General features: G+C 37.2%; 1 protein-coding gene across 2 annotated transcripts; it reads left to right on the forward strand.

The window, feature by feature from the left end:
• The first annotated feature begins 19,856 nt into the window (after positions 1-19,856).
• On the forward strand, positions 19,857-24,740 carry LOC121979560. Of its 2 annotated transcripts, XM_042531567.1 has the most exons (4): positions 19,857-20,099; positions 22,082-22,343; positions 23,592-23,660; positions 24,001-24,740. In XM_042531567.1, the coding sequence occupies exons 1-3, from the start codon at positions 19,932-19,934 to the stop codon at positions 23,657-23,659; spliced, it is 498 nt and encodes a 165-aa protein (XP_042387501.1). In that variant the 5' UTR covers positions 19,857-19,931; the 3' UTR covers position 23,660; positions 24,001-24,740. The 2 variants fall into 2 exon arrangements, with proteins under 2 accessions (XP_042387501.1, XP_042387493.1); XM_042531559.1 differs by lacking the exon at positions 24,001-24,740 and having other exon boundaries at positions 23,592-23,849.
• Positions 24,741-27,773: the final 3,033 nt, after the last annotated feature.

Consider the following 27,773-nt stretch of genomic DNA (forward strand, 5'->3'; position numbering starts at 1 on the left):
ATATCATTTTCCAACTTATCGGGCCTTTTGATTTATCAAGCTAAACCTCACCCTTTGATAAGTTAAAGAAATGAATACTAAATATATGTGCTTGTTATTATATTAGGTTTAAGAGCACACACTTCCATAATAACTAAGGTCTTGTTTTTTTATTAAGTCAGTATAAAAAGAACTTTCCTTAAATGGTCCTACTCAATACACTTAGAGTGTACTAGTGTAATTTATTAGTCAAGATAAACTAATACCTAATTACACTACGACTATTCCAATGGTTTGTTCCTTTCCATCTTAGTCGTGAGCTACTGTTTATAATTTATAAAGAACCGATAACACGATCTCCTGTGTGTGCCACCACACACTATGTTATCTACAATATAAATTAATTGAACGACTACACTCAGTATATATAAATGTAGACATTTGACCAATGTGATTCTTATTTCTAAATAAATGTTTATATAAAAGCTAGGCTTTTACTATATACTCTAACAATCTCTCACTTATACTAAAAGACTATGCTGCCAAAAATGCTGCCATACATCTGATTTCCAACCCTTCAACATGCCCATCAAAAGCTCTTGCCTTAAGGACCTTAGTGAAAGGATCTACATGTTATCACCTGATGCAATCTAGGCGGCAACACTTTCTCCTCATTATACGATGTTTTATATTGGGTGGTACTTGCGCTCTATTGTGTTTACTTGCCTTATGGACTTGTGGTTCCTTCGAGTTTTCTATTGCACGTAATATTATCACAACTCGTTGTAATAATTTCGGGCAAATCAGGAATCACATCTAAGTGCATTATGAAGTTTCTAAGCCATACAACTTCTATGGATGCCTCAGAGGCTGCCACATACTCAGCTTCTATGGTGGAGTCTAAAAAAATATCTATGCTTAACACTTCTCCATTGTTATTGCTTTACTTCTTAAAGTAAACACAAAACCCCAAGGTCGACTTTCTATTGTCCCTATCTGATTGGAGGTCAAAATGCGTGTAACCTACAGGGATCAAATTATCTGCCTTGTAAACTAGCATATAATCTCTAGTCCCTTTAAGATACTTTAATATATCCTTTACGGCAGTCTAGTGTCCCGGTTATGGGTTACTTCGATATTTGCTAACTATGCCCTGGGCAAAACAGATATCCGATTTTGTACACAACATAACATACATTAGGCTTCCGATAGTCGAAGCATAAGGAACTGCCTTCATGTCCTCTATCTATTTTGATGTCTTCGGAGACATCTCTTTAGATAAAGATTCTCCATGCCCATAAGGTAGAAAAACCTTTCATGGCGTCTTGCATGCTAAAACGAGCTAGGATAGTATGAAGCTCGATATAAGCATAACATTCTTTTCTTGTGATTCCTTTGATCCCCGAGAATATGTGCACATTCTCCCAAGTCCTTTATATTGAATTGCTTGGACAACCATACCCTTACTTCCGACAACACTTTGATATTGTTTCCAACTACCAAAAATGTAATCTACGTATAGTACAAGAAATACCACCACGCTCCCATCACACTACTTGTATACACAAGACTCATCTGGACACTGAATAAATCCATAGGTCTGGATTACTTTATTAAACCAGATGAACCAAGACTTTGAAGCTTTTCTTCAGTCCATAGACTGATTGAGCTTGCACACAAGATGCTCTTTGCCCTTTGCGATGAACCCTTCTGGTTACTTTATATGAATATTTTCTTCAAGACTTCCATTAAGGAAAGCTGTCTTGACATCCACTTGCCTAATCTCATAATCCATATGAGCAACAATAGATAAAAGAATCCGAATAGACTTAAGCATGACTACCGGTAAAAGGTTTCCCTTTTTCAACAAGCCTTGCTTTGAAAGTTTCCACCTTCCCGTCTATCCAATTTTTTCTATTGTAGACTTATTTTCTCCCAATGGCTTTTACACCATTTGATGATTCTATAAACTTCCAGAATTTAGAATACAAAGATTCTATTTCAGTATTCATTGCACTTTGCAAAGATGCTACATCTTTATCTTGGAGTGCTTCATCATATTTCTGGGACTCAAGTTTATGTTCACCAGGGATCAAGTCCAAAGATTTTCCCCAAACATGAATCTTTAAGGTTGCCTAACAATCCTCCCACTATAACGAGGCACTTTCTGCAATTGTGTATCATTTGTGATACGTGTTGCAGTTTCTTATGATATTTCATCTTGTACAGTTGGTACTAGATTAGACATGTCCTTTATTTATTTCTTTAAGAACAAATTTACTTATGGGCTTGTGGTTCATTACTTAGTCATCTTCTAAAAATCGGGCATTGATGCTAACAATGACCTTCTGATTTTTAGACTATAACCCTCTTTTCGTTTTCTCTAGGATAACCCACAAACAAGTGAAGTCCTTTCTAACTTATCAGTGTCTCCCTTCAGCACATGTGCTGGCCTACCCCAAATCTAAATATGCTTCAGACTAGGCTTACGCCTATTTTACACTTCTATGGGAGTAGAGAGTTCTGACTTAGAAGGTACTATGTTCACTTCCATTTCTAGAGTATATCCTTAAAATGAATTTTAATAATTCTGAATAACTCATCATTGATCTAACTATTTCCATAAGAGTCCTATTTCTTCTTTCTACTACACCATTCTGTTGGGGTGTACCAGGTGCAGTTAGTTGAGATTGAATCTCGACTTCTGATAAGTGACTCCTAAACTCTTCCAAGAGGTACTCGCCACTACGATCTCACTGTAATGTTTTGATACTTTTACCTCGACGTTACTCCACATCAGCCTAGTACTCTTTGAACTTATCAAAGCATTTAGACTTGCGGTGCATCAAGTAAATGTACCCGTATCTCGAATAGTTGTCTATAAAATAGACGAAATATTCGAAACCACCTCTTGCCTGGATAGTCATAGATCCACACAAATCAGAATGAACCAATTCCATCACATCTTTGGCTCTATACCCCTTAGATTTAAAAAGCTTCTTGGTTATTTTTCCTTCCAAGTAAGACTCGCAGGTTGGAAAAATTTTCATTACCAATGAATCCAAAAGTTCATTGGCTATTAGCCTTTGAATCCTACTCAAGTTAATATAACATAGCCTTAGATGCCAAAAATATGATTGGTTCATTTCCGAAGGTTGTTTTATCTTATTAGAGTTAGAAGATATGTTATTAATTTTCATTTGTTGCATCGTGAGAGTTGTTGGATTATAAATTGTCAACCAACGTACCTGAACAGATAATTTCTCTACTTTTCTTGACAACCATATTGTTATCAAATGTAACAGAATATCTATCCATAAATAGTTTAGAAACTGAAATTAATTTATTTCTAAACTTGGTATTTTAAGATAATTTCTTAAAATCCATATTTTTTTCCTATCAGAGGATAAACATCTCCCACTGCAACAGCTGCTACTTTTGCAGCAGTACCCATATAGACAGTGATTTATATAGTTGTCAGGTTTCCTGGAACCCCTACAATGAATTATAGACATGATCAGTGGCTCCCATATCTACACACCAGGTACTGGTAGATAACACCACTAAACATGTTTCAACAACTAATGAATAAAATACACCTATGTTGTTCTTAGTTCTGAGAGGACAGTCCACTTTAATGTCCAAGTTTTATTTCCAATCACTATAACTGGGACTGCTAAGTCTATTCTATAGTATAACAGCTGGGGAATTGAAAACATAAGAATCACTAAACATTTGGTCAAGACTTTAGAATTTAAAATAATATTGATTCCTCAAACAATATCATTTAAATTCACCAACACCTCAAACACCGTGAATTTTGCATGCCACGATAGTGTGGACATATACAAAATTGAACATTTGTAAGAGGAGGATTTTACCCATTAATAACCTTGTCAACCTATTTTTATGACAAATAAAATTACCTCAAATACCGTGAATATTGTATGCCACGATAGTGTGGACGTATACAAATCCAAATATTTGTAAGAGGTGTTTTACCCATTAATTTTATTATCTTGTCAACTTGACAAATAAAATTACCTCAAACACCGTGAATTTTGTATGCCACGATAGTGTGGACGTATACAAAATTTCAACATTTGTAAGAGGGGGTTTTAATTTTATTATCTCGTCAATTTATCTTTATGACAAATTAATTAATAGTTGGTTTTCTTCGGTCACACAAATAATAGCAGTGACTCCGATGGGGAGGATACTATTAAGTGTGCCTAAGTGTATACCATTACTTGATACTTAGTCCATTAAGTAAGATTGTGCCCCTTCCGATGGGGAAGATCACACGTTCCTAAATAATTTCCTATAACCATCCCAATTTAGAAGTTTGATCTAGTGATCTGCAAACAAACTCATCTGATATGGAGGAAGACACTCAGAGCCAACGCGCAAGCTTGTTGCATCACTTACAAACCAGTAATGGAGACCGTGAGATTCATATACTAATCCCTCTCCCACTTAGTTATTTATTGTGAGGAATTTTAACCTAGCTATCACACATCACACACATCACAGTAAATACAAGTAATAAATATGGAAATTAATTTTTCAACTATTATGGCCTTTTCCATCACTGCCCTTCGCGTGCTGTCAGCCCTAGGTTCATGCTGTTGTGTCCATCGAGCTTCCTTTTTCCGCTGCGCCTCTGGTCCTCCGATAGCACCACGCCTCGCAAGGATATGATCCGCGATAAAAATAGAATTTTTACATATATCGATCCTATATTCCACAAAGGAATGTACATGTATTCTAGATCAAAACAAAAATATAAAATTCTAATAACTAATACAGCTCCTGCTGTATTTAATTTTACAATCATGCACACACAATAAAATGCCCTTGACATGTCCAAGGGTCCAATCACACACAATATCTATATGCCATAATAGTTGGAGTCTGCAACCACAAAGTTAGTACATCCTACTATTATTCTGCCTAAATTATGTATGACATGTGCATAATCAAATTGAAAATCAAACACACAGAGGCAAACCCTAGCTCTTATACCAATTGTTTGTTGGTCCTAGGAAGATCGTACCGGTTCCACTGTACAAAAATTTTGTACCAGTGTCGAACCTTTTCCTAAACAACCTATTGTGTTCTTTAGAGGTTAAATTAGGAATCACAAACGGAACTTAACATTATTGATTCCAAATTTAACTTATCTGTTCTTAATGGTTTAGAATTGGATCGCAAGCAGAATTTAACACTATTGATCCAATCCACCTACGTTATAAATTAAATAAAATATTAATTTTCATAATTGGCTTCCAGGTTAAACATGGCGAGGCACCAGACCTTCTTGGATATGGCAGCAACTACCACTTCCTAGACAAAGCTTTTTAAGGAAAGCTAATATTTAATTTACTTATATAACTCTAGGTTTAACCAAAAGGAACAATCGAATAACAAATTTGAAAAATAAAACAAAAGAAACATAAATTTGAAACAAATCTGAAACTCTAGAATCATATGCCTCTTGTGTTTGGTATTTCCAAAAATAACTATACAAAGAAAACTAGTATAATGCGGAAAATAATTACTAGCTATACCTTTCTTTGTAAGCAAATAACCTCTTGATTTTCTACCGTATTCCTCTTCTTATCCCGGATGTTGTGTGGGCAACAATCTACTGAGATGAGAACCACCCAAGCTTCTTCTTCTCCTTGCAAGGTTCGGCCACCACAAGTACTCCAAGAATAGATGAGGTTCGGCCACCACAACCAAGCTCCAAGGGATGCTTCCTTTCTCTCATTCTTCTCCAAGCTAGAATCCGGCCACCTTCAAGCTCCAAAAGATGATAAGGTCCGACCAATGAAGAAGAAAGAAAAGGAAGAGGGAAAAGCAATAGGGCCGGCCACCACCAAGGAGGAAAAGAGAGGAAGAAATAGAATATAGTCGTTACCCATGAAGACACCTCTAACTCCTCTTTTATAATCCTTGGTCTTGTCAAATAAGGAAATTTAAATAAAAACTTCCTTAATTCCTTTGCCATGAAAAGGAAAATTATTTTTAATTAAAAACAACTTCCTCTTCTTAATTATAATGGCCGACCACCTATAAGCTCCAAAACACGGAGAGTTTTAATTAATACAAGAATTAAAACTTCCTAATTTGTTTCCGGAAATTTATAAAAAATTTCTCCAATAAATTTTCCCTTCATGGTGGGTTATAAAAGGAAATTTTATAAATTAAAATATTTCTTTTAAACATGTGGATGATTTTCAAAAAAGAAAGTTTTCTCTAAAATTAAAAACTCTTTTCAATATAAAAATAAGGAAAGATATCAAATCTTCTCTTAATCTTTTGTAGATACTTATAAACTAAAATTTTTAATTTTAAAACTCTCTTTTTAAATCATGAACATGGTTACAAAAAAAGAAATTTTTATCAAAATTAAAATCTTCTTTCAATCTACAAATAAGGAAAGATTTCAAATCTTTTCTTAATCTTTTGTAGACACTATAAAAGAAAAGATTTAAATTTTAAACCCTCTTTTATAAAATCATGTTATCCACGTAAGAAAATATTTTAAATAAAATCCTTTGAATTTTATTAGGGTCGGCCACATCATGCTTGGGCTCCAAGCATTGGTCGGCCACTCTATCTTTGCTCAACCCTTTGCTTGGCTGGCCTAAGCTTGGTCTCCAAGCTTGCTTGGTCGGCCCCTTTGGGTTGGGTAAGGAGTGGGTATGCGGTGAGTATAAATCTCTATATACAAGAGGCTACGATAGGGACCGAGAGGAGGAATTGGTTTTGATCTCCTGATGAAATTAAGCTTCCTGTGTTCGCCCCGAACACCCATCTTAATTTCATCAATAATAATTCATTCCACTAAAGAATTATTATTGAACTACCGCACCAATCCCAAATTACATTTTGGGCTCCTTCTTATTATGAGTGTGTTAGTCTCCCTATGTTTAAGATGTCGAATGCCCACTAATTAAATGAGTTACCGACAACTCTCTTTAATTAATATCTTATTCCAAGAGTAGTACCATTCAACCTTATCGTCATGTCGGACTAAGTCCACCTACAGGGTTTAACATAACAATCCTTATAAGCTCCTCTTGGGGACATTATCAACCTAGATTACTAGGACACAGTTTCCTTCTATAATCAACAACACACACTATAAGTAATATCGTTTTCCAACTTATCGGGCCTTTTGATTTATCAAGCTAAACCTCACCCTTTGATAAGTTAAAGAAATGAATACTAAATATATGTGCTTGTTATTATATTAGGATTAAGAGCACACACTTCCATAATAACTAAGGTCTTGTTTTTTTATTAAGTCAGTATAAAAAGAACTTTCCTTAAATGGTCTTGCTCAATACATTTAGAGTGTACTAGTGTAATTTATTAGTCAAGATAAACTAATACCTAATTACACTACGACTATTCCAATGATTTGTTCCTTTCCATCTTAGTCGTGAGCTACTGTTTATAATTTATAAAGAACCGATAATACGATCTCTTGTGTGTGCCACCACACACCATGTTATCTACAATATAAATTAATTGAACGACGACACTCAGTATATATAAATGTAGACATTTGACCAATGTGATTCTTATTTCTAAATAAATATTTATACAAAAGTTAGAATTTTAGTATATACTCTAACACAGCCTTGGTCCAAAAGCTTAACAATAACAAGCAATTTGAGTTCCAATGCTTGTGCGCTTCACTTTGTTAGTTTAACTTCATCTTTTTGTACTTTCATTGCTGTAAGAGGCTTCTCCGCCTGAAGGAGATACTTAGTGCGATTCATTTCCTTGGATTAACAACCTCCCCGGTTGTAACCAAGTAAAATTTTTGAGCCTTGTCTTTTAGTTTATTTCTTTATTTTATTTTATGCAAGTGTTCTTTTAAGTCCGAGAAGGGTTTCTTTTGAATTTGTGCAGGGCTATTCAACCCCCCTTCTAATTGGCCAACGAGTCCCAACAAGTGGTATCAGAGCTAGGATGCTTCAAGAGGACTAACCGTTGATCGAATCAAAGATGATGGCCGAACCAAGCATCTACCCACCAAAATTTGAGGGAGAGTTCGACAACTGGAAAAAGAGAATGGAGGTATTTTTCAAAAACGATTTCGATTTATCATTAATAATGGAATTTGGTTTTGAAACACTCGAGGGCAAGGAAAAGTATTAATGGATGAAGAAGGAACAAGCCGACTATGTGGCAAACGACAGGGCCGAGTTTCATCTGCTAAGCGTACTATCGCCACAAGAAATCAACCAAATCAGAGCTTATGAGTCCGTAAAGGAGCTTTGGGAGAAATTCCTGGAACTACATGAGGGAACCTCGAAGGCGAAACTTGCGAGACAGGACCTACTTCGCAATCAGCTCACCAACCTCCGATTTGAAGAAAACGAAACCATAGCACACCTTTACTCGAGAATTAAGGAGCTCATCACTGGACTTTCGAATTTCGGAGAAAAGGTAAGCAACCGAGATTCACTAAGGCATGCACTCAATGCATTCCCTAGAAATACGAAATGAGCATCATTAGTAGATGCCTACTATATCTCTAAGGATTTAGAAACTGTTACCTTAGAAGAGTTGTTTTCAACTTTTGAAATCCATGAGTCGAGATGTGCAGATATAAAGAAGGAACCGACGCACAACATTGCCCTTAAGGCAAGGATGGACGAATTAGATTCAAAATCTTCTCTCGAGGATGAAGAAACGATAATGATGGTAAGACGTTTTAAAAAGTTATTTAAATCAAGAAAAACTAATCATCCGCAGGGTAGAAAGAAAATGACGATCAGATGCTACCATTGCAACGAAGAATGACACGTCAAAGACAACTGCCCCAAGCCTAGGAACAAGGACAAGGACAAGGACAAAGGAAAGAAGTCTGTCCAAACGAACAAGTACAAGACTCTAAAGGCGACATGGGACGATACATCGTCCGAATCGGAAGTCATGGCTTTCTCCGGACTTGCATTAATGGCAATTCATCAAGAAGATGAAGACGAAGCAAGCTCGCCCGAAATGAGCATCGAGAGCATCGATGAAGGGAGAGCTACATCGGAAGAAAGCAGCAGTTCAGGGGGAGCTACGGATAACGAAGTCGACAAGGTAAGTCAAGTACGATCTCTCCCACCTGATTAGTTATTTAAATTTGTGAAAGTATTAACCAAAGATTGTTGCAAACTTGAAAAGAAATTAAAAATTAAAAATTTAAAATTAATTTTAGCAAAATCTTGTCCATTAGAAGAGTTTGACAAAATAAAATTAAAAAAAATGATATTTTGCAAAAAGAAATAAGTAACTTAAAAAATCATGCATGCTTATATAATACAAGTTTTAGAAAATTCAATAACCTAAATTGGTATTTTAGATATCACAAAAGACAAATTAGAAATATTTCAAAGAAATATGTCCCAAAGAAATTCCTAATTAATCCAGTTGGCTAGAACCTGTATTGGGTTCTAAAGTTTTATCTAACTTGAACGTTAATTTAGACTTAAAACTTTCAGCAATAAAATTAAATGTTGAATTTCTTTATGAGGCTTTATCTAGAAGTGGTTGATGATCTAATAACGAAGAAGGCTTAGTGCCTCGCCACAGCCTGGAAGCTAAATATTGAAATAAAAATATTTAATTGACTAAATGATAAAACATTAAAATTAAAATTATATGATGCTTTGAATAGTTATTCATTTTTTACTTAGTTTCTTTTAAGTTATTTTTTTTCAAAATGTATTTTATAAGTTGCACAAATTTTTTTTAAAAAAAAATTCCTTAGAAAATTTTTACTTAGATTTTTTTTACTTTACTAAAATTTCTAAAAAATAAATAATTTTTGATTTTTTTTAACTGAGGAAAATTTTTATTTTTACTTAGAAAATGTTTCTAAAATTATTGCGTTGTTAGCGCTATCAAAATTATCTTCAAAATTTCCAAAATCAGATTTTACTTAGAAATTTTGTTTACTTGAATTTTTTTTTTCGAAATTCAGGATTTTATAAAAGTTACCCTTAGATTTTTATTGTACCCCATTTTTTATGTGATCAAAGGGGGAGAAGAAAAAAATTAAGTTAGGGGGAGATAACTTAAAATTAAATTTTCTATTTTTTATGTTTTATTGTAAATTTTTTTTTTTGTTTTAACTTTATTTGTTTACCCTATCTTAACTTGAGTTGCTCACATCAAAATGGGGGAGATTGTTGGAACTCCAAGGTTGTTTTGATATGATCAAAGAAGTTAAGTTAGGTCTTGTTGGTTTTTAATTCCTGTGTCTAAGTGTGCAGGAGTTTAGGAGCACAGGAGAAGACGCAGCTACCGAGAATGATAGCACGGGAAGGGAGCCAACGGGTTCGGTGCATCTGAGGAATGGAAGGGTTGCGGAAGAGTACATCGATGGACGAGAAGAACTTGCGCGACGTTGGAGGGACGAGAAGTCGGAGCGGAAGCCTGATCGAGGAGAAGGCCGAAATTGAGTTCGGGTGAGCCTTATTTCGGTTGGCCAAAATCACCCAATAGAGTGGAGCCGGAGTATAAGATCCGGACGGAGGCGAGCAGCACCGGAGCAGAGGGCCCGGACCGAAAAAGTCAATGAGGTTGACTTTGAGGGTCCGGGCGCTCGGAACCCAACTTTTATCATCATCGACGTGGACGTTGATCGTTGCGTCGGGGATAAAAATCTATCCCACTCCAGGCGCCTGGAACCTTTCTAGGCGCCCCAACCAAGGCTATAAATACAGCCTTGGTCCAGAAGCTTAAAAATAACAAACAATTTGAGTTCCAACATTTGCGCGCTTCACTTTGTTAGTTTAGCTTCATTTTTTTTTGTCCTTTTAATGTTGTAAGAGGCTTCTCCGTCTGAAGGAGATACTTAGTGCGATTCATTTCCTTGGATTAACAACCTCTCCGGTTGTAATCAAGTAAATCTGTGAGCCTCGTCTTTTAGTTTATTTCTTTATTTTATTTTATACAAGTATTTTTTTAAGTCTAAAAAGGGTTTCTTGTGAATTTATACAGGGTTATTCAACTCCCTTCTAGCTGATGGGTCCCAACAGAACTCTCCTTTAAAAGTTAAAACTCCTTTAAAGTTCTATAATTAAATTATATAGTATTATTTAATACTATTTTCCTTAATTATTCATGCATTAAAAAAATTATTTAATACATTTGTTTTTCTTTGAAACAGTATTTTTTTATTTCGTTATAGTGTTTACGTTAAAACAGCATATATATATATATATATATATATATATATATACACGTTAAAACAGCATATATATATATATATATATATATATATATATATATATATATATATATATATATATATATTCATTAAAAAAATTATAACCTACTGTTTCAATTGAAATACTATTAACGAAACGTTTTTTTATGAAACACTAACATACTGTTACCAGAAAAAAATAGTGTTTCACGTTTTTTCGATTTGAAGAAAAAATAGTGTTTCACATTTTTTCGATTTGAAAAAAATAATCTAATAAAAATTAATCTCACTCGATTAAAAATAAACTTAATCAATTAAAATTAATATATTCATGAGTTTAAGATTATTAATTAATTAAATTTTAATTATTTCTATTTAAAATTTTAAATTCAATAATCACCAGAGCAATTGATTGAATCATAATTTTATCTAAAATTAGGTTAAATAAGTGTATCTTATTTTCTCTTACATAATTTTCGATGATAAAAAATTTATATTAACTAGAAAAACTTGATCTAACATACAAACAATAAATCGACGAAAAATTTAAGAACTATCATATAAGAAATACAAGAACAAGAAGATCTGTTTTCATCAAGACCATGATATAAGAAAGTAAATATATAAACATAATGATAAAAAACTTGATCGAAGGGTTATGTCTTTGTTCGTTAGTGTCGTCTAGAAAATCCTGAGGAAGAAGAAGAAAACATGACGGATCTTTCAAGAGGTTTAGGGGATGTCGTACCGAAAAGTTTTTTGTCAACGGGGAATAAGAAACTAGGTCAAGATAATTCCCTAAATCTTTGGAGACCAACCATATATATAATGGACATCTATTATCAGCCTATAAATAATAATAGACGCGGGACTATAGATCCCTATATATAGTAAACATCTATTATCAGCATATAGATGATAATAGATGCGGGAATATAAGTTCTACACATATAAAGTCTACATCCAATAATCAAACTAATAAGTCTAAGTTAAATCATTTTAATGGATTCAATTTGTACTCATATGTACAACTTACAATTAAACCTACTAATTATAGATAATAATCAACATCCTTAGCTTTTTTGAAGAACGGAAGAGAAAATGACCATGAATGAGCCAGGAATGAGGTCTTCCAATAAAGAAGAGGCAGCAGAGGAAGAATTCTTGCAAGTATCCATTCCAACGGCCAAACTCGCCAAAACTAAGAACAATGAAGCATAAGGTGATTTCATTTATCCCTAGCGTTCCTCATTTCCGTTCCCATTGTCGATCTCATTCTACAGTAAGATGAAGGAAGATAAATCAGAATAACTTTTTAAGTGGGAGGATATTTAATTCTCAGAAAAATAAAATCCGTGAAAATCGACACTTGTCTAGTAGAATAATTTTGTTATCCAGAGTACCAACTTGACTGGAATGTTGCAAGCCTTGTATAGTACCAATGATGCGAAGCTAGACCACTGGACCAGGGAAGCCTCTTTTAAATGTGGTTTGACACTCCTGAATTAGTTACTCGCATGGTGCCATCAATTACAAGCTTGAAGTTATGAACTACTTAGAGCATATACAAGAGCTCCCATTGCTGAGGTGGCTCAAGGGAAGGAGCTCCCTCAACTTTGAGAAGAAGCGGTTTCATGTTCATGGAGCCGCTTCTTCCTTTTCTTTTATTTTTTTTTTTAAGTTTAGTTTTTTAAAATAATAAAAAATTTGAGAAAATGTAGGGTCAGGAAAGAGTATGAAAGAGTTGAGAGTTTTTTTTTTTTTTTTTTTTTTTTATAGTGGAGAGATATATAGAGGTTTTTTACTTTTGACGTTGCGCGGATGCGGTAACGAAAGAGCTCTCTGAGAGCTTCAATCATTGTGGATGCTCTTAGGATTTCCGTAGTCATAAACCTCTTGAATAGGTTTATATTTCGCCACATCAAAAGTTAAAAATTTTACTCTTTTAAAAATCTTTCTCCACTATCATAAAATCTCTCTTTTTAAAAACCTCACTTCTTTTAAAATTCTCTCTTTATCCTCTCTCCACTATTTATAGCATGCGATTTATGGTATAAATCTCTAAATATAAACCCCCCTCTCACTACATAGATAGAGTTTATAGTTTTTTTTTATAAATTTATACCAAAATCTTAGAACTAGATTTATAAAAAAATTAGTGGAGAGAGGATGGAGAGAAGATTTTAAAAGAAGTGAGATTTTAAAAAGAGAGAGATTTTATGATAATGACGAGAAGTTTTCAAAAAAAGTATGATTTTTAATTTTTGATGTGATAGTAATATTATGGAACATAAATTTCTTTATGAGATTTACGACTACGGATGTTTGTAAGTCTCTTCCCCAAAGTCTCTATGTCAAGCCTATTTCTACCAAACGAGCAGAATGTATTGATTAATGGACTAATGATCATTTAATGTTTTTTGCGAAAATATGTATTAGTAATCAAGCAATGCATGTGCTAACTTGTTAGTCATTATTTTTTTTTATAATCATGATATTAAGCTCCCATGATCTAATTAATTTTGGAGGTTTGAAATGATCGATCTAATTTTATCAAAATTTTTCACCTATCATCAAAATAAATTAGGAAGTATATGAGTCTTGATGGACAATGTCATATCACAAAATTATCAAACTTTCCATATGTAATATGTCATAGTTGAGATTTGAATTATTATTATGGGAGCCGTTCCACTTTTGACATTATAGTCTATAGCAACTTGTTAGTCATCAATGGTAGTAAAAGGTAATTACGCTCAATCTTGACACTTCTCATAGTTCATCCCCAGATTATGTGAGGGGAGGTAAATCACGGGATCAGTTTATAGCCGACCGTCAAGTAATTAGGGGATGAGAGGATTTTTTTTTTCTAAGGGCATGCGCCCGCTGGAAATTGATCTTTTGCCTCACTGTAGCATATCTGACACCCTTTAGCCAACTGAGCACCCCGTGGGGATAACTTGTTAGTCATTAATGGTAGCAAAAGGTAATTACGCTCACCCCATGTGACAATTCGTCTCTAGGTTATATGAAGAGAGGTAAATCACAGAGTCAACTTATACCCAACTGTCAAATGGCTAGGGGTGGGAGGAATTTTTTTCCATGGACATGTACTTACCAGAAATTAAACCCTTAGCTTGTTATAATAAAATTATCATCCTCTAATCAACTGGGTACCCATGGACAACTAGTTAGTCATCAATGTGGCAAAAAGGCGATATTCATTCACCTCCAATGTCCTCGCCAATCAATCCCTAGGCAAATACGGGGAGATAAATCACGAGTGACTACTAGCCATTAGTGCAGTGGCCAAGACATGAGGGAAGTGTTGGTTGCTACTGGGAATATCGTACCAGTTCCCCTGTACAAAAATTTTGTACAAGTTCTGAACCATTCCTAACAACCTATTGTGTTCTTTAGAAATTAAATTTGGAATCACAAACAGAACTTAACATTATTGATTCCAAATTCAACTTATATGTTCTTAGTGGTTTAGACTTGGATCGCAAACGATACTTAACATTATTGATCCAAATCCACCCATGTTACAAATTCAATTAAATATTAATTTCAGAGATTGACTTCTAGGTTAAACATTGCGAGACACTAGACCTTCTTGGATATGGGAGCATCCACCACTTCCTAGACAAAGCCTTTCAACGAAATTTAATATTTAATTTCCTTATAGTAACCCTAGGTTTAACCAAAAAGAACAATCGAATCACAAGTTCGAAAAATGAAATAAACACAAAATCGAAAACATAAATTTGATTACCTAGATTTATTAGCCTCTTGTGTTTGGTATTTCAAGATCTAAATAAAAGGATGAATTAGTTATGATGCGGAAACTAATAACTAGTTATACCTTTTTTAGCTTATAGACCTCACGATATTCTGCCGTATTCCTCTTCTTATCTCGGACGTCGTGTGGGCGACGATCTACTGAGATGAGAATCCACCCAAGCTTCCTTCTTCTCCAAATAAGTTTCGGCCACCACAAGAACTCTAAGAGAAGATGAGGTTCGACCACTACCACCAAACTCCAAGGGACTCTAGAAACAAAGCCTCCTTAATTTCTCTACTTCTTCTCCAAGAAAAATCCGGCCACCAAGGACTCCCCAAAAGTTGATGCCGCCGGCCACCAAAGAAGAAGAAAAGGAGATGAAGAAGGATGAGGGCCGACCACCACCAAGGAGGAGAGGAATAATAAAAGTATTGTTATGAGGTGAGACACCTCTACCCTCTCTTTTATATTCCTTGGTCTTGGCAAATAAGGAAAGTTTTAATAAAAACATCCTTATTTTCCTTGCCATTGAAAATGAAAATTTAACTAATTAAAAATCTTTTTCTCTATTAATGTGACCAGCCATATCTAATCCTCCAAGGAAGGAAAGTTTTAAACACAAAATTAAAATTTCCTAATTTGTTTCCGGAAATTTTTAAATAAAAATTTCTCTTTTAAAAATTCCCTTCATGGTTGGTTATAAAAGGAAACTTTTATAAATTAAAATCTCTCTATTAGAACATATGGATGATTTACAAAAAGGAAAGTTTTCTCTAAAATTAAAATCTTCCTTTCAATCTACAAATAAGGAAAGATATCAAATCTTTTCTTAATCTTTTGTAGAAACTATAAAAGGAAAGATTTAAATTTTAAAACTCTCTTTTAAAATCATGAGGATGGTTAAAAAAGGAAAGTTTTATCAAAAATTAAAATCTTCCTTTTAACTACAAATAAGGAAAGATATCAAACTTTTCTCTTAATCTTTTGTAGAAAACTATAAAAGGAAATATTTAAATTTTAAACTCTCTTTTAAAACCATGGCTTTCACATAAGAAAAGATTTTAAAAAATAAAATCCTTTTATTTTAATGTGGCCGACCACACTAAGCTTGGGTTCAAGCTAGGGCCGGCTACCTCTTTAAACCATCTCACCTTGGTTTGGCCGGCCCTATCTTGGGCTCCAAGCTAGGCTTGGCCGGCCACCTTAAGGTGGGTAAGAAGGTGAGTATGAGTGAGTATAACACTTTATAAATAAGAGGTTACGATAGAGATCGGGAGGAGGAGGAATTGGTTTTGGTCTCCCGATGAACTTGAGCTTCCTGTGTTCGCCTCGAACACCCAACTCGAGTTCATCAATAATATCTCATTCCACTAAAGAGTTATTATTGAACTACCGCACCAATCCCATATTACTATATGGAATCATTCTTATCATGAGTGTGTTAATTTCCCTATGTTTAAGATATAGAATGCCCACTAATTAAATGAGTTACTGACAACTCAATTAATATCTAGCTTCAAGAGTAGTACCACTCAACATTATTGTCATGTCGGACTAAGTCCACCTGCAGGGTTTACATGACAATCCTTATGAGCTCCTCTTGGGGACATTATCAACCTAGATTACTAGGACACAGTTTTCTTCTATAATTAACAACACACACTATAAATAATATCATTTCCTAACTTATCGGGCCTCTTGATTTATCGAACTAAATCTCACCCATTGATAAGTCAAAGAAATAAATACTAGATATATGTGCTTGTTATTATATCAGGATTAAGAGCACACACTTCCATAATAACAAATGTCTTGTTCTTTTATTCAGTCAGTATAAAAAGAACTTATCTTAAATGATCATGCTCAATACACTCAGAGTGTACTAGTGTAATTTTATAGTTAAAATAAACTAATATTAAATTACACTACGACTATTCCAATGGTTTGTTCCTTTCCATCTTAGTCGTGAGCTACTGTTTATAATTTATAAAGAACCGATAATACGATCTCCTGTGTGTGCCACCACACACCATGTTATCTACAATATAAATTAATTGAACAACTATACTTAGCATATAAATGTAGACATTTGACCAATGTGATTTTTTATTTCAAAATAAAATGTTTACAAAAACTAGGCTTTTAGTATACACTCTAACAGGAAGACATGCTCAAACACTCTGAGATTTGATCTTATGACCAAATATGACAACACCCTATACCTTAACCACTGTATCACCCCGAGGAGACCAACTAGTTAGTCATTATGTGGCAAAAAGGTGATTTACTTGCCCCCAGCATCCTCGCCAATCCATCCCTAGACCAACACAGAGGAGGTAAATCACGGGTGACTACTAGTCATTAATGCAAGTGGCAAGACATAGGGGAATACATGTCTGAATACGTCGAATTTCAATCCCAAAATCTCATATGGTAACATTTTATATTTTAATCATCACACCGTCCCAAGAGAACCAAATGATTAGTCATCATGGTGGCAAAAGGCGAATACGCTCGCCCCCAGCGCCCTCGCCAACCCGTTCCAAGGCCAATACGGAGGAGGTAAATCACTGGCGGCTACTAGCCTTTAGAATAGTGACTAGCACATAAGAGAGACATTTACCTCGGCTTTGTCGAGATTCGAACTCTAGATCTTAAGATATTACCTCGCCTTTAGTTTAGTGACGCATTTAAGCAAAATTCGTCTCTAATATATGATATTAGCGACAAATTTTGCTTAAATTCGTCGCTAAACTAAATGTTAGCGATGAATTTCCTATAATTCGTCGCTAACCTGACTGCATCTCAAAAAATATCGAAACTGGGGGCGTAGTTTTTAGCAACGAATATATATAAATCGTAGGGAATATTTTAGCGACGTAATAAATAAAATCATCGTTAACACTAACTATAGAAACGATACTAATTAAATCGTTGTTAAATAGTGATCCTGTCCGAATGCTGAATCAATGGATGCTGGGCACGTGGCGCTCTCCGGGTTGCTGATGTAGGTCTATGTCTGGTCGCACGCACCTCCGGCGAACCTGCACAGAAGTCGGGCCGGGAAGGGGTTCCCGACGACGACCCTCCGACGCTCAAGTCAGACAAAGCTCAACAAGAAAGTGGCTCCAAGAATCGTAGAATGCGTACCTCCGTCGAGGGATGAGAGCCTTTATATAGGGTTGTGGAGAAGTGGGTGCGCGCATACCGAGGTGTACACGTGTCTTTAGCCCAGACCCAAGTAAAGGTCTGTCAGTGAGCTTACCTGACCCCATACTGCTACAGTCCAAGTACGCCTTCGATGGGACAGCGGAACCCCCTGTCATAAGGTTTGGAGTACGACCTAGTCCTAGAGCATGACAGCTGTCAGAAGATGTCCCTTGTCCTTTTCTCCTTACTCCCTGTCGAGCGTCCGACCGGTCATATATAGAGGTCTACTTGGGAGATCCTTGACAACATGTTCTGTGGAGACTGTTAGCAGTGTGCTACCTTATGTCTTTGGCCGAGCGTGCCCTCCGCTCGGCCCTGCGATCTCGTCCACTGAGCGTCGAAACCCCGACTTCTGCCGGGGCGCCTTTTGCCACCAGTCAGACACCGGTAGGCCGATCGACCGGTCGGTCTACCCTTATCCGGCCGGCCACCTGGCCCTTTGACTTCCACGTGGCGTTGACTCCCCAGAACGGGGGTCCCCTGTTCTTACCGCCGGATCAAATAGTTTACGGTGAAGTAATTGACTTTAGCGACAAATAGTTTAACGCCGCAAATTTATTAGCGACGATAATAGATAATTCGTCGCTAATATAGGTTTACGACAAGCTTATAACGACGACTAGCGATGAAATTTTATCGTCTCGAATATTTTTTAGCGATGAAAAAATATTGTTAGTGACGATAAAATCATTGCAAAATATCTATTTTCTTGTATTTCTTATAGTGGCAACACCTCATGGTGACAACGCCTTATGTGCTAACCCAAATGATTTGTCATCATATGATTAGCCAGGCTGGGTAACGTTGAGCCTGGGGTGACCAACCCGACCCCACGGAAGTTTCCCGTCGGTCACGAGGGTTAATCAGGAAGCGCTCGCAGTGGGCAGCCCAGGAGCCCAGCATCCTTTAGCTGCGTGCCCCATTTGGAGGAAAAATTTCTGCAAATTCGCCATAGCTGGGACTCGAACCGCGGGTACCTGGGTGACAACCTAGATGCCCTGTCGCTGCACCATAGCCCCGGGGCCAAATGATTAGTCATCATGGTGGCAACACTTCATGCGCTAGCTACTAGACCGTCACGAGGGGACCAAATGATTAGTCATCATGGTGGTAAAAGGCGAATACGCTCACCCTCAGTGCCCCAGGGCCAACATAAGGCGTCCCAACCCGTCCCAGGGCCAACACGGAAGAGGTAAATCACGGGCGACTACTAGCCTTTGGAATAGTGACTAGCACATAAGGGAGATATATATTTACTTCAACTTTGTCGAGATTCGAACCTCAAACCTTATGATAATAATATTTCATGCGCTAGCCACTAGACCCATCCGAGAGATCAAATGATTAATCATCATGCACTTAGGAAAAGTGCAATTACATAGTCAAATTCACTGCCACTCATATTTATACATTTTAGATCTTCTGACCATTTGGAAATTTGGATGATAGATATGCTTAAATTAGAAATTTAGAAGTGGATAAAATATTTAATAATTTTAGCAATTATTCCAATAACAAATTTGTGACTTTCATAAATGTTAATTTTTTTCTTCCAGAGAAAAATGTAAAAATATATATTTATTTTGATTTTATTTTATTAATCAATCTTTTAAATAGTCAAATGATCATAATAACGATATGTCACATGGACCGGCCGGCTCGATACGCCCGAAGCCAGTCCCTCGCTCAATAATTACCGTCCCAGGGTGTAAAGAGAGAAATTTCAATTCCATGGCGATTTTGGCGAATCCCTTTTCGATCTCACTGTTCTGCTCCTCGAAGCCATGCTGCAGGGAGCGGGCGCTCTGTGCTCAGATCAAAGGATGCGAGCTCGCAGAGAAATTTCGCCCCTTTACGGCCAATCCGCATCCATACGCTCTGCGTTGCAGTTTCGCTCTGGCTAGTGGTTTCTAACCTTTAATTTTTGTTTTTTTTACTTTTTTTTATAGAAAAATTAGGGACATGGAAATATGTAAACCATTTATCATTTGAGCTTCTTGTTCTCTCGGTTTGTCGAGAAATCCAAAAGGGGTTCTTGGTTGATATGAACTATTGGTCTTAAGCTTATGGATTTAGAAAGAGGAATCAAGATCTGTCATCGGTTTGTGAGTGTTTGATGACTGAGCATGGTTAAAGGATATCGAGATCAAATTATTTTTGGTTAGATGGGAGCATGCTTCCTGTCGATTTCATTGCTGTTAGCTTGTAGAAAACTGGTAATCCAACGAACAAAGCTGCTTGTTAGCTGTGGATCAACTTATTTGTGTTACTTTTCGTTTTCCTATTCTTTTCCATGCGTTACAAAATTCATTTGATCCGTTTAACTGTGAATCAAATCACTTTTAAAGGTAATCTCTATGTGTCTCCGCTACTACTTTTGTCTTTGAACTTGTTCTGGTTGGCTCAAAATTTGATTAGTATCCTCGTTGTCCAACTTTTTCACCATGAACCGTTTAGGAATCATAATCCGTACAATGTGGATAATTTATGCACTAGTGATCCAATCTATAACCTCAGAACAGCATTTGATACGTTGTTAGTTTTAGTGAAAAGGATCTCAGTCTATTCAAGGTCTGGAGGTATCAGGATCTGACCTCAGTTGCCTGCCCTTTTTAAAGAAAAATGGAGGAGACCTTGTTTCAGCTCGTCCAAGAGTAAATAAAAGCCTACATTCCAATAAATTCAATCAGTTTACTTGGTATGAAATATGTAATGTAGCACACTCAATTCATGTTACAGTATTCACCTAGGAATCATTATTCTTCAATGGGAGAAGTGTTTTCTATAAACTTGGAGTTAAAATCTAATATAGCCATTAAGTGTTTGCATCAGTAATGTTGCATAGTAATTTTTGATTCAACCCATAAACCATAATGCAGTAGAAAGGTACAAAATTGTGTTAGTTTGTATACCCTCTTCACAGGAATGACATCAAATTGATTCCTGGTGTGTTTCCTGTTACCAAACATTCATTGAGTAGTTCCTTCCTGATTTAGATGTTTGGCATTCCTTCCCTTTGCATTTCTTACCTATGATGATGATCTTGTGGGCATATTCTAAGCCGATATATATGGTCTAGGCCCATTGACATGCTGATGGATTCAGCTTCATCAATTATCTTCAAGAAGATAAAAGTTCAATGGCCATCTTTAGGAGGATCAATGTCTTAGGTGATGAAAAGAGACTTCGAATATTTGAGCAAGTATCTCATGGATTCAGACATGTAAGACAACCATATCTGCAATGCAAAGAACTCCACTTTCTCAAAATTTACCTCATTAGGATTGCCTCATTGTTCTATTTTGGAAGCTAACCGTAGTTCGACTCTTGGTTAGCTGCTACCAGATTGTCTATAGTTATCCATGTTGGGTCTATAGTAGAGCTGGTTAAACATATTGATATGTTAGTGACACAGCAGAGCATGTATCCATTTGATTGTTAATATGATATTGGACAGAGGATATACCCTCATTCACAACCTAGATGCATCAATTTTTGGCTGGTTCTCATCCATTTAATCCTCGATGAATCATTCTAATTAAGTTTGATTTTGAATAACCATTATGCAATTATGCTGTCTTGCTTAAATAATGGTCACAGCTGGAAAAATATATTATATGCAATGAAAAGTTAAAATATATATAAATGGGAAAATATTTCTTTTTAAGACCAACAACTTCCTCAAACTTTATAAATATGAAGATGATCAATAGGTAGAAAAAAGAAATATCTTTCCATTGGATAATATCCTAATACAAAACAGAATACTTAATTAGAGGCAAACAGATTACTTGTTTTGTTTTAGGATGTTATCTTAATTATCTTGTGATTTAATTTATTTGGACTAGTTGATTCTCAATTCATTTATTCTTGTGGTACAGGTTAACTCAAGTTCAATCCATGATTTACAGAGGTGTAGAAGCAATCTTGAATCCCTGTTCTGCTACGATAAGTCTTATCCAGAGGAGAATATAGAGAAACCAGTTGGTTTGTGTATGGATAAGAAGGAAATAGGGAACAACCCACCTTGCACTGCTTGTGAAGTCAAAGGTGCAGTGTTATGTGCTACTTGCGAAGGTTCTGGTTTATATGTTGACTCAATCCTGGAGAGTCAAGGAATCATCGTGAAAGTTAGGTGCCTAGGTAATATAATTTGCATTATTATTTTTATTAATGCATGAGCTATGTCTATGAATTTATATTGTTTTCTTTATATGGCGTGTTTCATACTAGGTGCTTCAATGTTGTCTGAAGTGTTGTCATACTGAGCAAGTTTCCCCCAGAAACAATTAATCGTGTTGTTTGGTTTAGGGAATTGAACAAACATACAATGAATAGAGTTTCAATGTCTATTCGTAGTTTGATTCATAAAGTGAAATTAGACATGATAACTATTCATTTGTTAAGAATGTTGTAAGTAATAGAGAAACAAATAATTTCAAAATACTTATATTCCTCATCCAACCCACTCAGCCTTCTTGGAATATTGGGTCTGTCAGGTGTGCTCAGTCTATTCATCTCAACCAAACTACGTTCATAGGGTTGGCCTATTGGACCTAGTCCTCCTACCCCTATCTAAGCCACCTAGTCTGTCAGAGTTACCCACCCCACCCGAGTAACTCATGCAGATCGCCCTGTCTACACGATCTGCTTGAGTCGCTCCCCTACTTGGTCCACTCAATTTGCCTGCTTGGCACCTGCATGACCCTAATTGGTTTGTCCTAGCTTGCCTTACCTTGAAGGCAAGGAAGGAAAGAGATGTGGTTTCTTTCTTTCAAAAAAAACTTTATGTTCTTTTATTGTCAAGGTCTTGGGTTCAAAACCTGGCTTCATTAGCAAATGAGGACTCGAGGGCTTCCATATATGTTATCCAAAAAAATGAAATAGAATTCTTTGGAGAATGGCCTAGAGGAGGAATATGTAACTATGGAAGGTGAGTAGAGAATCACAGTTTTATTGAATTTCATAATCCATGAGAATTTATAGGAATAGATATATTGCTGTGGATTAAATATATAATTTGCATTTATCAATAAAATCTTCTATTAGGCCTTTGTATGCTTCTTAACATCATATTCTTCTTGTGAAAACTTCTGAACCACGCCTTGCAGTTTCTTTTATGAATTTAGCTTCCGGTTACGCTGGCAGACAATATTTTACACTAGCAAACAATATTTTACTGAAATACGGCTCTGGTTCAAAAAATCGCGTGTAGTGTCCATCTTTGAACTTGTGTCCTTTTATTATTTACTCATAATTTATCAGCATAATTTAGTGTCCATAACATCAATGCTCCAGACCGAAAAACATAGAAATGTGGTATCAATTGCTTAGGTGCCATTTCATCCGTCAATTTTTGCATCCCTCATCTGATGCATTTTATTTGTGTAGGTTGTGGCGGCACCGGCAACATTATGTGCTCCAGGTGCGGAGGGCGAGGGCACATTGGACTCGAGTAAGGTTGTAGAATGCTACTAATCCTATTCTGGTAGCAGCATAGAAGTTTATTTTGAAAATATAATGAATTGCAAAATCCACTAGAGTGGATGAGTAAATAAAAACCTGTCTGTGCGATTTTTTTAACTCTGATCCACCGCTGCTTCAAGCATTCATACGGAATATATAAATTGCATGGACGTTTCTTTCTCAGGTTGGGCTAAACCTAATTTCTACTAGCTTAAAAACTGTTAATCACATATCCAACTAATGCTTCACATATTACACCGAATTGCCAATTTGGAAGCTTGCATTTGTTTGGATGATGCTGTTGTGTACGTAACGCAGGTGTTTTTTATGTCAGAAAATTTGATGCATGGAGATGGAGTTCAACTGCCTCAGCCGCTCGCGTAAGCATGATCCCATCTCTTCGTTCGCAGGGCTCTCCATGGCTCAGCCGCTGCCTCAGCCGCACGCTTGAGGCCAAGCCATGGCGTTGCGTGTCTGGTTTTCAAAATTATTTAGAACCATTCCGACGTATATCAACAAGCTTAATTGAGATTTCTTGTGGGATTACCATAAAGTAGCCAACGAAGAAGGCGTAGGCCGTGGCGTCCGCGACATGGCCCTTGTGCGACGCGAGCACCCACGCCCCCGCCACCACGGCAGGGCAGCCACGCCGCAGAGGAAGCAGAACGTCCCCGTCAGATCAAGTTCGATCAGCCTCGCCATCCCCGTCTTCCTGAACAGCTCCCAAACCTCCGCTGACGACCTGCGCAGTCCCTTCCAGAGTTCCAGTGCGCCCCCACGTACACCAACCCCCAGCGGTTGCTGAGTGCAACCATCTGCTCTGCCACTCCCTCGAAGCAGCTTGCGCAACTCATTGGAGTTGCGCACCACCAGATTTAAAGACGGCCGGTTTATAGGTAGGCCGAAATGTCCAATCCACCTCGCAATCGATCAGTCATAGGTCCAGTCAGAATGAGGGTGGGTCTCCATGATTCTCACAAATCTCTCTATGTATGTCCGACTAGATAAAATGTCAGCTGGATTTAAGACACTTAGATTCATATTGATTCCCAAACGGATTTTTAGCACGCACAATTTATCATATGTCTTCTTGAACGGATTTCCAGCACGCCTAATATATTATATTATTTTTCGAACAGCTAGCTAATATTATGCATAACATAACTGAACAACTTAATGTGAGGACAAACATAAAGATAACCGACCTTATGGGCTGGAGGGGATATACTCAACTGACAACATAAATAGAGAATGCTATCAACCTGTCAGAATAACAACTATGTGTCAGAGAATATTCTACTGGAACATTCTTCAACGATTATTGTGTCTCTCATTAGCTTACCACTTATGATAACATATTCCTTCAATGGTCTCAGCAACGACAAATGCTAAAAATGACAAAGAAGTATATATATGGGTAAATGGAAGATTCCTCGGACAATTATTGCACATTGCCTAGGTTGTACATTTTTCTTTACCTAACAATCTCTGATATATTTCATCACCTTATAATTGCGGAGGTTATGAGAGGTGGTATATGAAGTGGGTCCTCTCCATTGGCACAGTACGTTTTCTGAACATCTCAATCTTATTCTCGCGCGCAAGTTCTCTACTGTTTTTCATTCACCCGTCCAAAATTATATTGACTTGAGCGTCGGAGGATTTTCGTCAGGGACTCCTCCCTAGTTTTTGGGGGTTGATGTTTTGTTTGCTCGTCTCCGTGTGCACAGGATCGAAAGAAAACCTCCTCGTGGCATAAAAAGTCTTCTTTCAGTCAACAACCAAGTCACCGTGCCCAGAATGCCACCTCTTCAGTTTTAAAATAGGATCATATTTGGCGCCGTCTGTGAGATTCTCTTCGCCTGAATATGAAGCTTAGAGATGGAGGAAGCTAGACGACTCACCACTGTCACATTGACTCAAGAGGATTTGGAAATGCTGATTAACGCTTAAGCACAAAATCTATTGCAGCAGCAACAACAAGTAGCTACTGGTGGCACTCTATCGCCACCCAATCTCGTTGCATCGACAACAACACATTAGAGGGAAAGAGGAGCTAGGGAGGAGGTCCTGACCCATTTGCCCACTATGTCTCACTCACCAATCCTGTGCCATTGAGCGCTGTTTTGTATGCCGCTTGAGCATATGGGCTAAGAAGGACTGCACCAAGAATCCGGAGAAGCACCTGTCCGAGATGGACGTAAGGGAAAAGCCCCAATAACTTGCAGCTCTCCCGAGCAAATTAGCACCCCGTTCTCTCAAAGGTTGCTAGAAGACAAGCTATCAAAACATTATCAATCCCTGACCATAGGGGAATACTCAGGGTCAACTGATCCTGAGGATCACCTCCTCAAATTTGAGAATGTCACCCTCCTGCATCAATATACGGACGGTGTGAACTACTGGTTGTTCCTCATCACACTCGTCAGGCTTGGCACAAAGATAGTTTTAGCGATTGTCGGCTGAATCCATTTGCAGTTTTAAGGATTTCCGCAAGATTTTCCTTCATCATTTTGCCAGCAGTCACCGTTACTAGAAGACCTTCCTGAGCCTTTTCTCACTCAAGCAGGGGCCCAAGGAGATGCTCAGAGCCTATATTAAAAAATTTAATCAAGTTACCATGGATGCCCCTACAATTACCACTGAAATTCTGGTGAGTGCCTTTTCCCAAGGCCTCGCCAATAATGATTTCTTTCGCTCCTTGATCAGAAGATCTCCAAGGAACTTCGACCATCTATTCGACCGAGTAATCGAGTTTATTAATGTTGAGGAGGTGCAGTCGACCCGGAGGAAGGAGGTCACTGCACTTGCCCCGGCTCCTGCTCTCGAGTGCCGAGCATTACCAGCTCCTCCACAAAAAGGGCCCTGGATGGGTCATCAGCTTTATCATCAAGAACCATGGCTCCAGGCCATGCAGTATGTGAAGGTCGAGCAGGAAAGATATCCCAAGCCCCCTCAGGGAGCCTTGTGACGGTGGTGCACATATCACTGGTCAACCACTCACGACATCTAGGATTGTTATAATATGGCAAATCACCAGAAAAACAATCAAAGATTCCGTTGACACATCCCGTCGCCCAACCATCACCCTTATCAATGGCCGAACGGCTTGCTCAGAAGAAACTAGCGAGAGGCTGAGCGACGTCAAAGGACAGCCCAATCTCCAACAGACCGGACACAGGCTCCTGCCCGAGTCCAACAAGAGCTCCCAACGCGACAAGATGAGAACTGCAATAAGACCGTTTGAGGCAATATTAGCATGATAGTCGGGGGTCCAATTGATGGAGACTCCAACTGAGCAAGAAAATTGCATGCTCGCTTCTTGGAGATTCATGCGGTCGGCTGCAGTACAGAGTAGGCGACCGAGTCTGAAATCAACTTCGAGCTTAAAGATTTATAAGAGATCAAGGTGTCCTATGATGATGCACTGATAATCAAAATTTTCATAGCCAATTACAATATCTATAGGACTTTTGTTGACACGGGCAGTTCAGTCAATATCATCTTTCGGCAAGCATTTAAGTAACTGTAGATAGAGTCAAGCAATCTCCAGCCCATGATGACACCCCTTTATAGTTTCACGGGTAACGAAGTTCAGCCACTTGGCCAAATTAAGCTAGCCATATCATTAGGGGAGGAGCCCCTGATGAGGATGCGTCAATCAACTTTCATAGTTATAGACGTGCCCTCAGCATAAAATGTTATTCTGGGCCGACCGACCCTAAATGAATTCAGGGTAGTCGTCTCAACCTTCTGCCAGAAAATAAAATTCTCCGTGGATGATCAAGTCGGGGAAATCAAAGGAGATCAACTAGTAGCACACAAGTGCTATGTTGGTATAATCAAAACTAAAGCCAACTCCGCTTGGAAGATGCAACAGATGGAAGTCAATACCATCTGGGAAGCACAGCCTGCCTTGTTTATGGAGAGAAGAAGGAAGTTCAAATTCGACCAGGCCAGCCAGAAGCCACTACTCAAGTAGCTGCCAACCTATCTCCAAAATTTAAAGAAGAGTTTGTCGTGTGTTTAACATGTAACAATGATGTTTTATCTTGGGAACCCAAGGAGATCATAGGTGTCTCTCCCATGGTCATGGAGCACGTACTC

Source organism: Zingiber officinale, chromosome 1B, assembly GCF_018446385.1.
Source record: "Zingiber officinale cultivar Zhangliang chromosome 1B, Zo_v1.1, whole genome shotgun sequence".
NCBI lineage: Eukaryota > Viridiplantae > Streptophyta > Magnoliopsida > Zingiberales > Zingiberaceae > Zingiber > Zingiber officinale.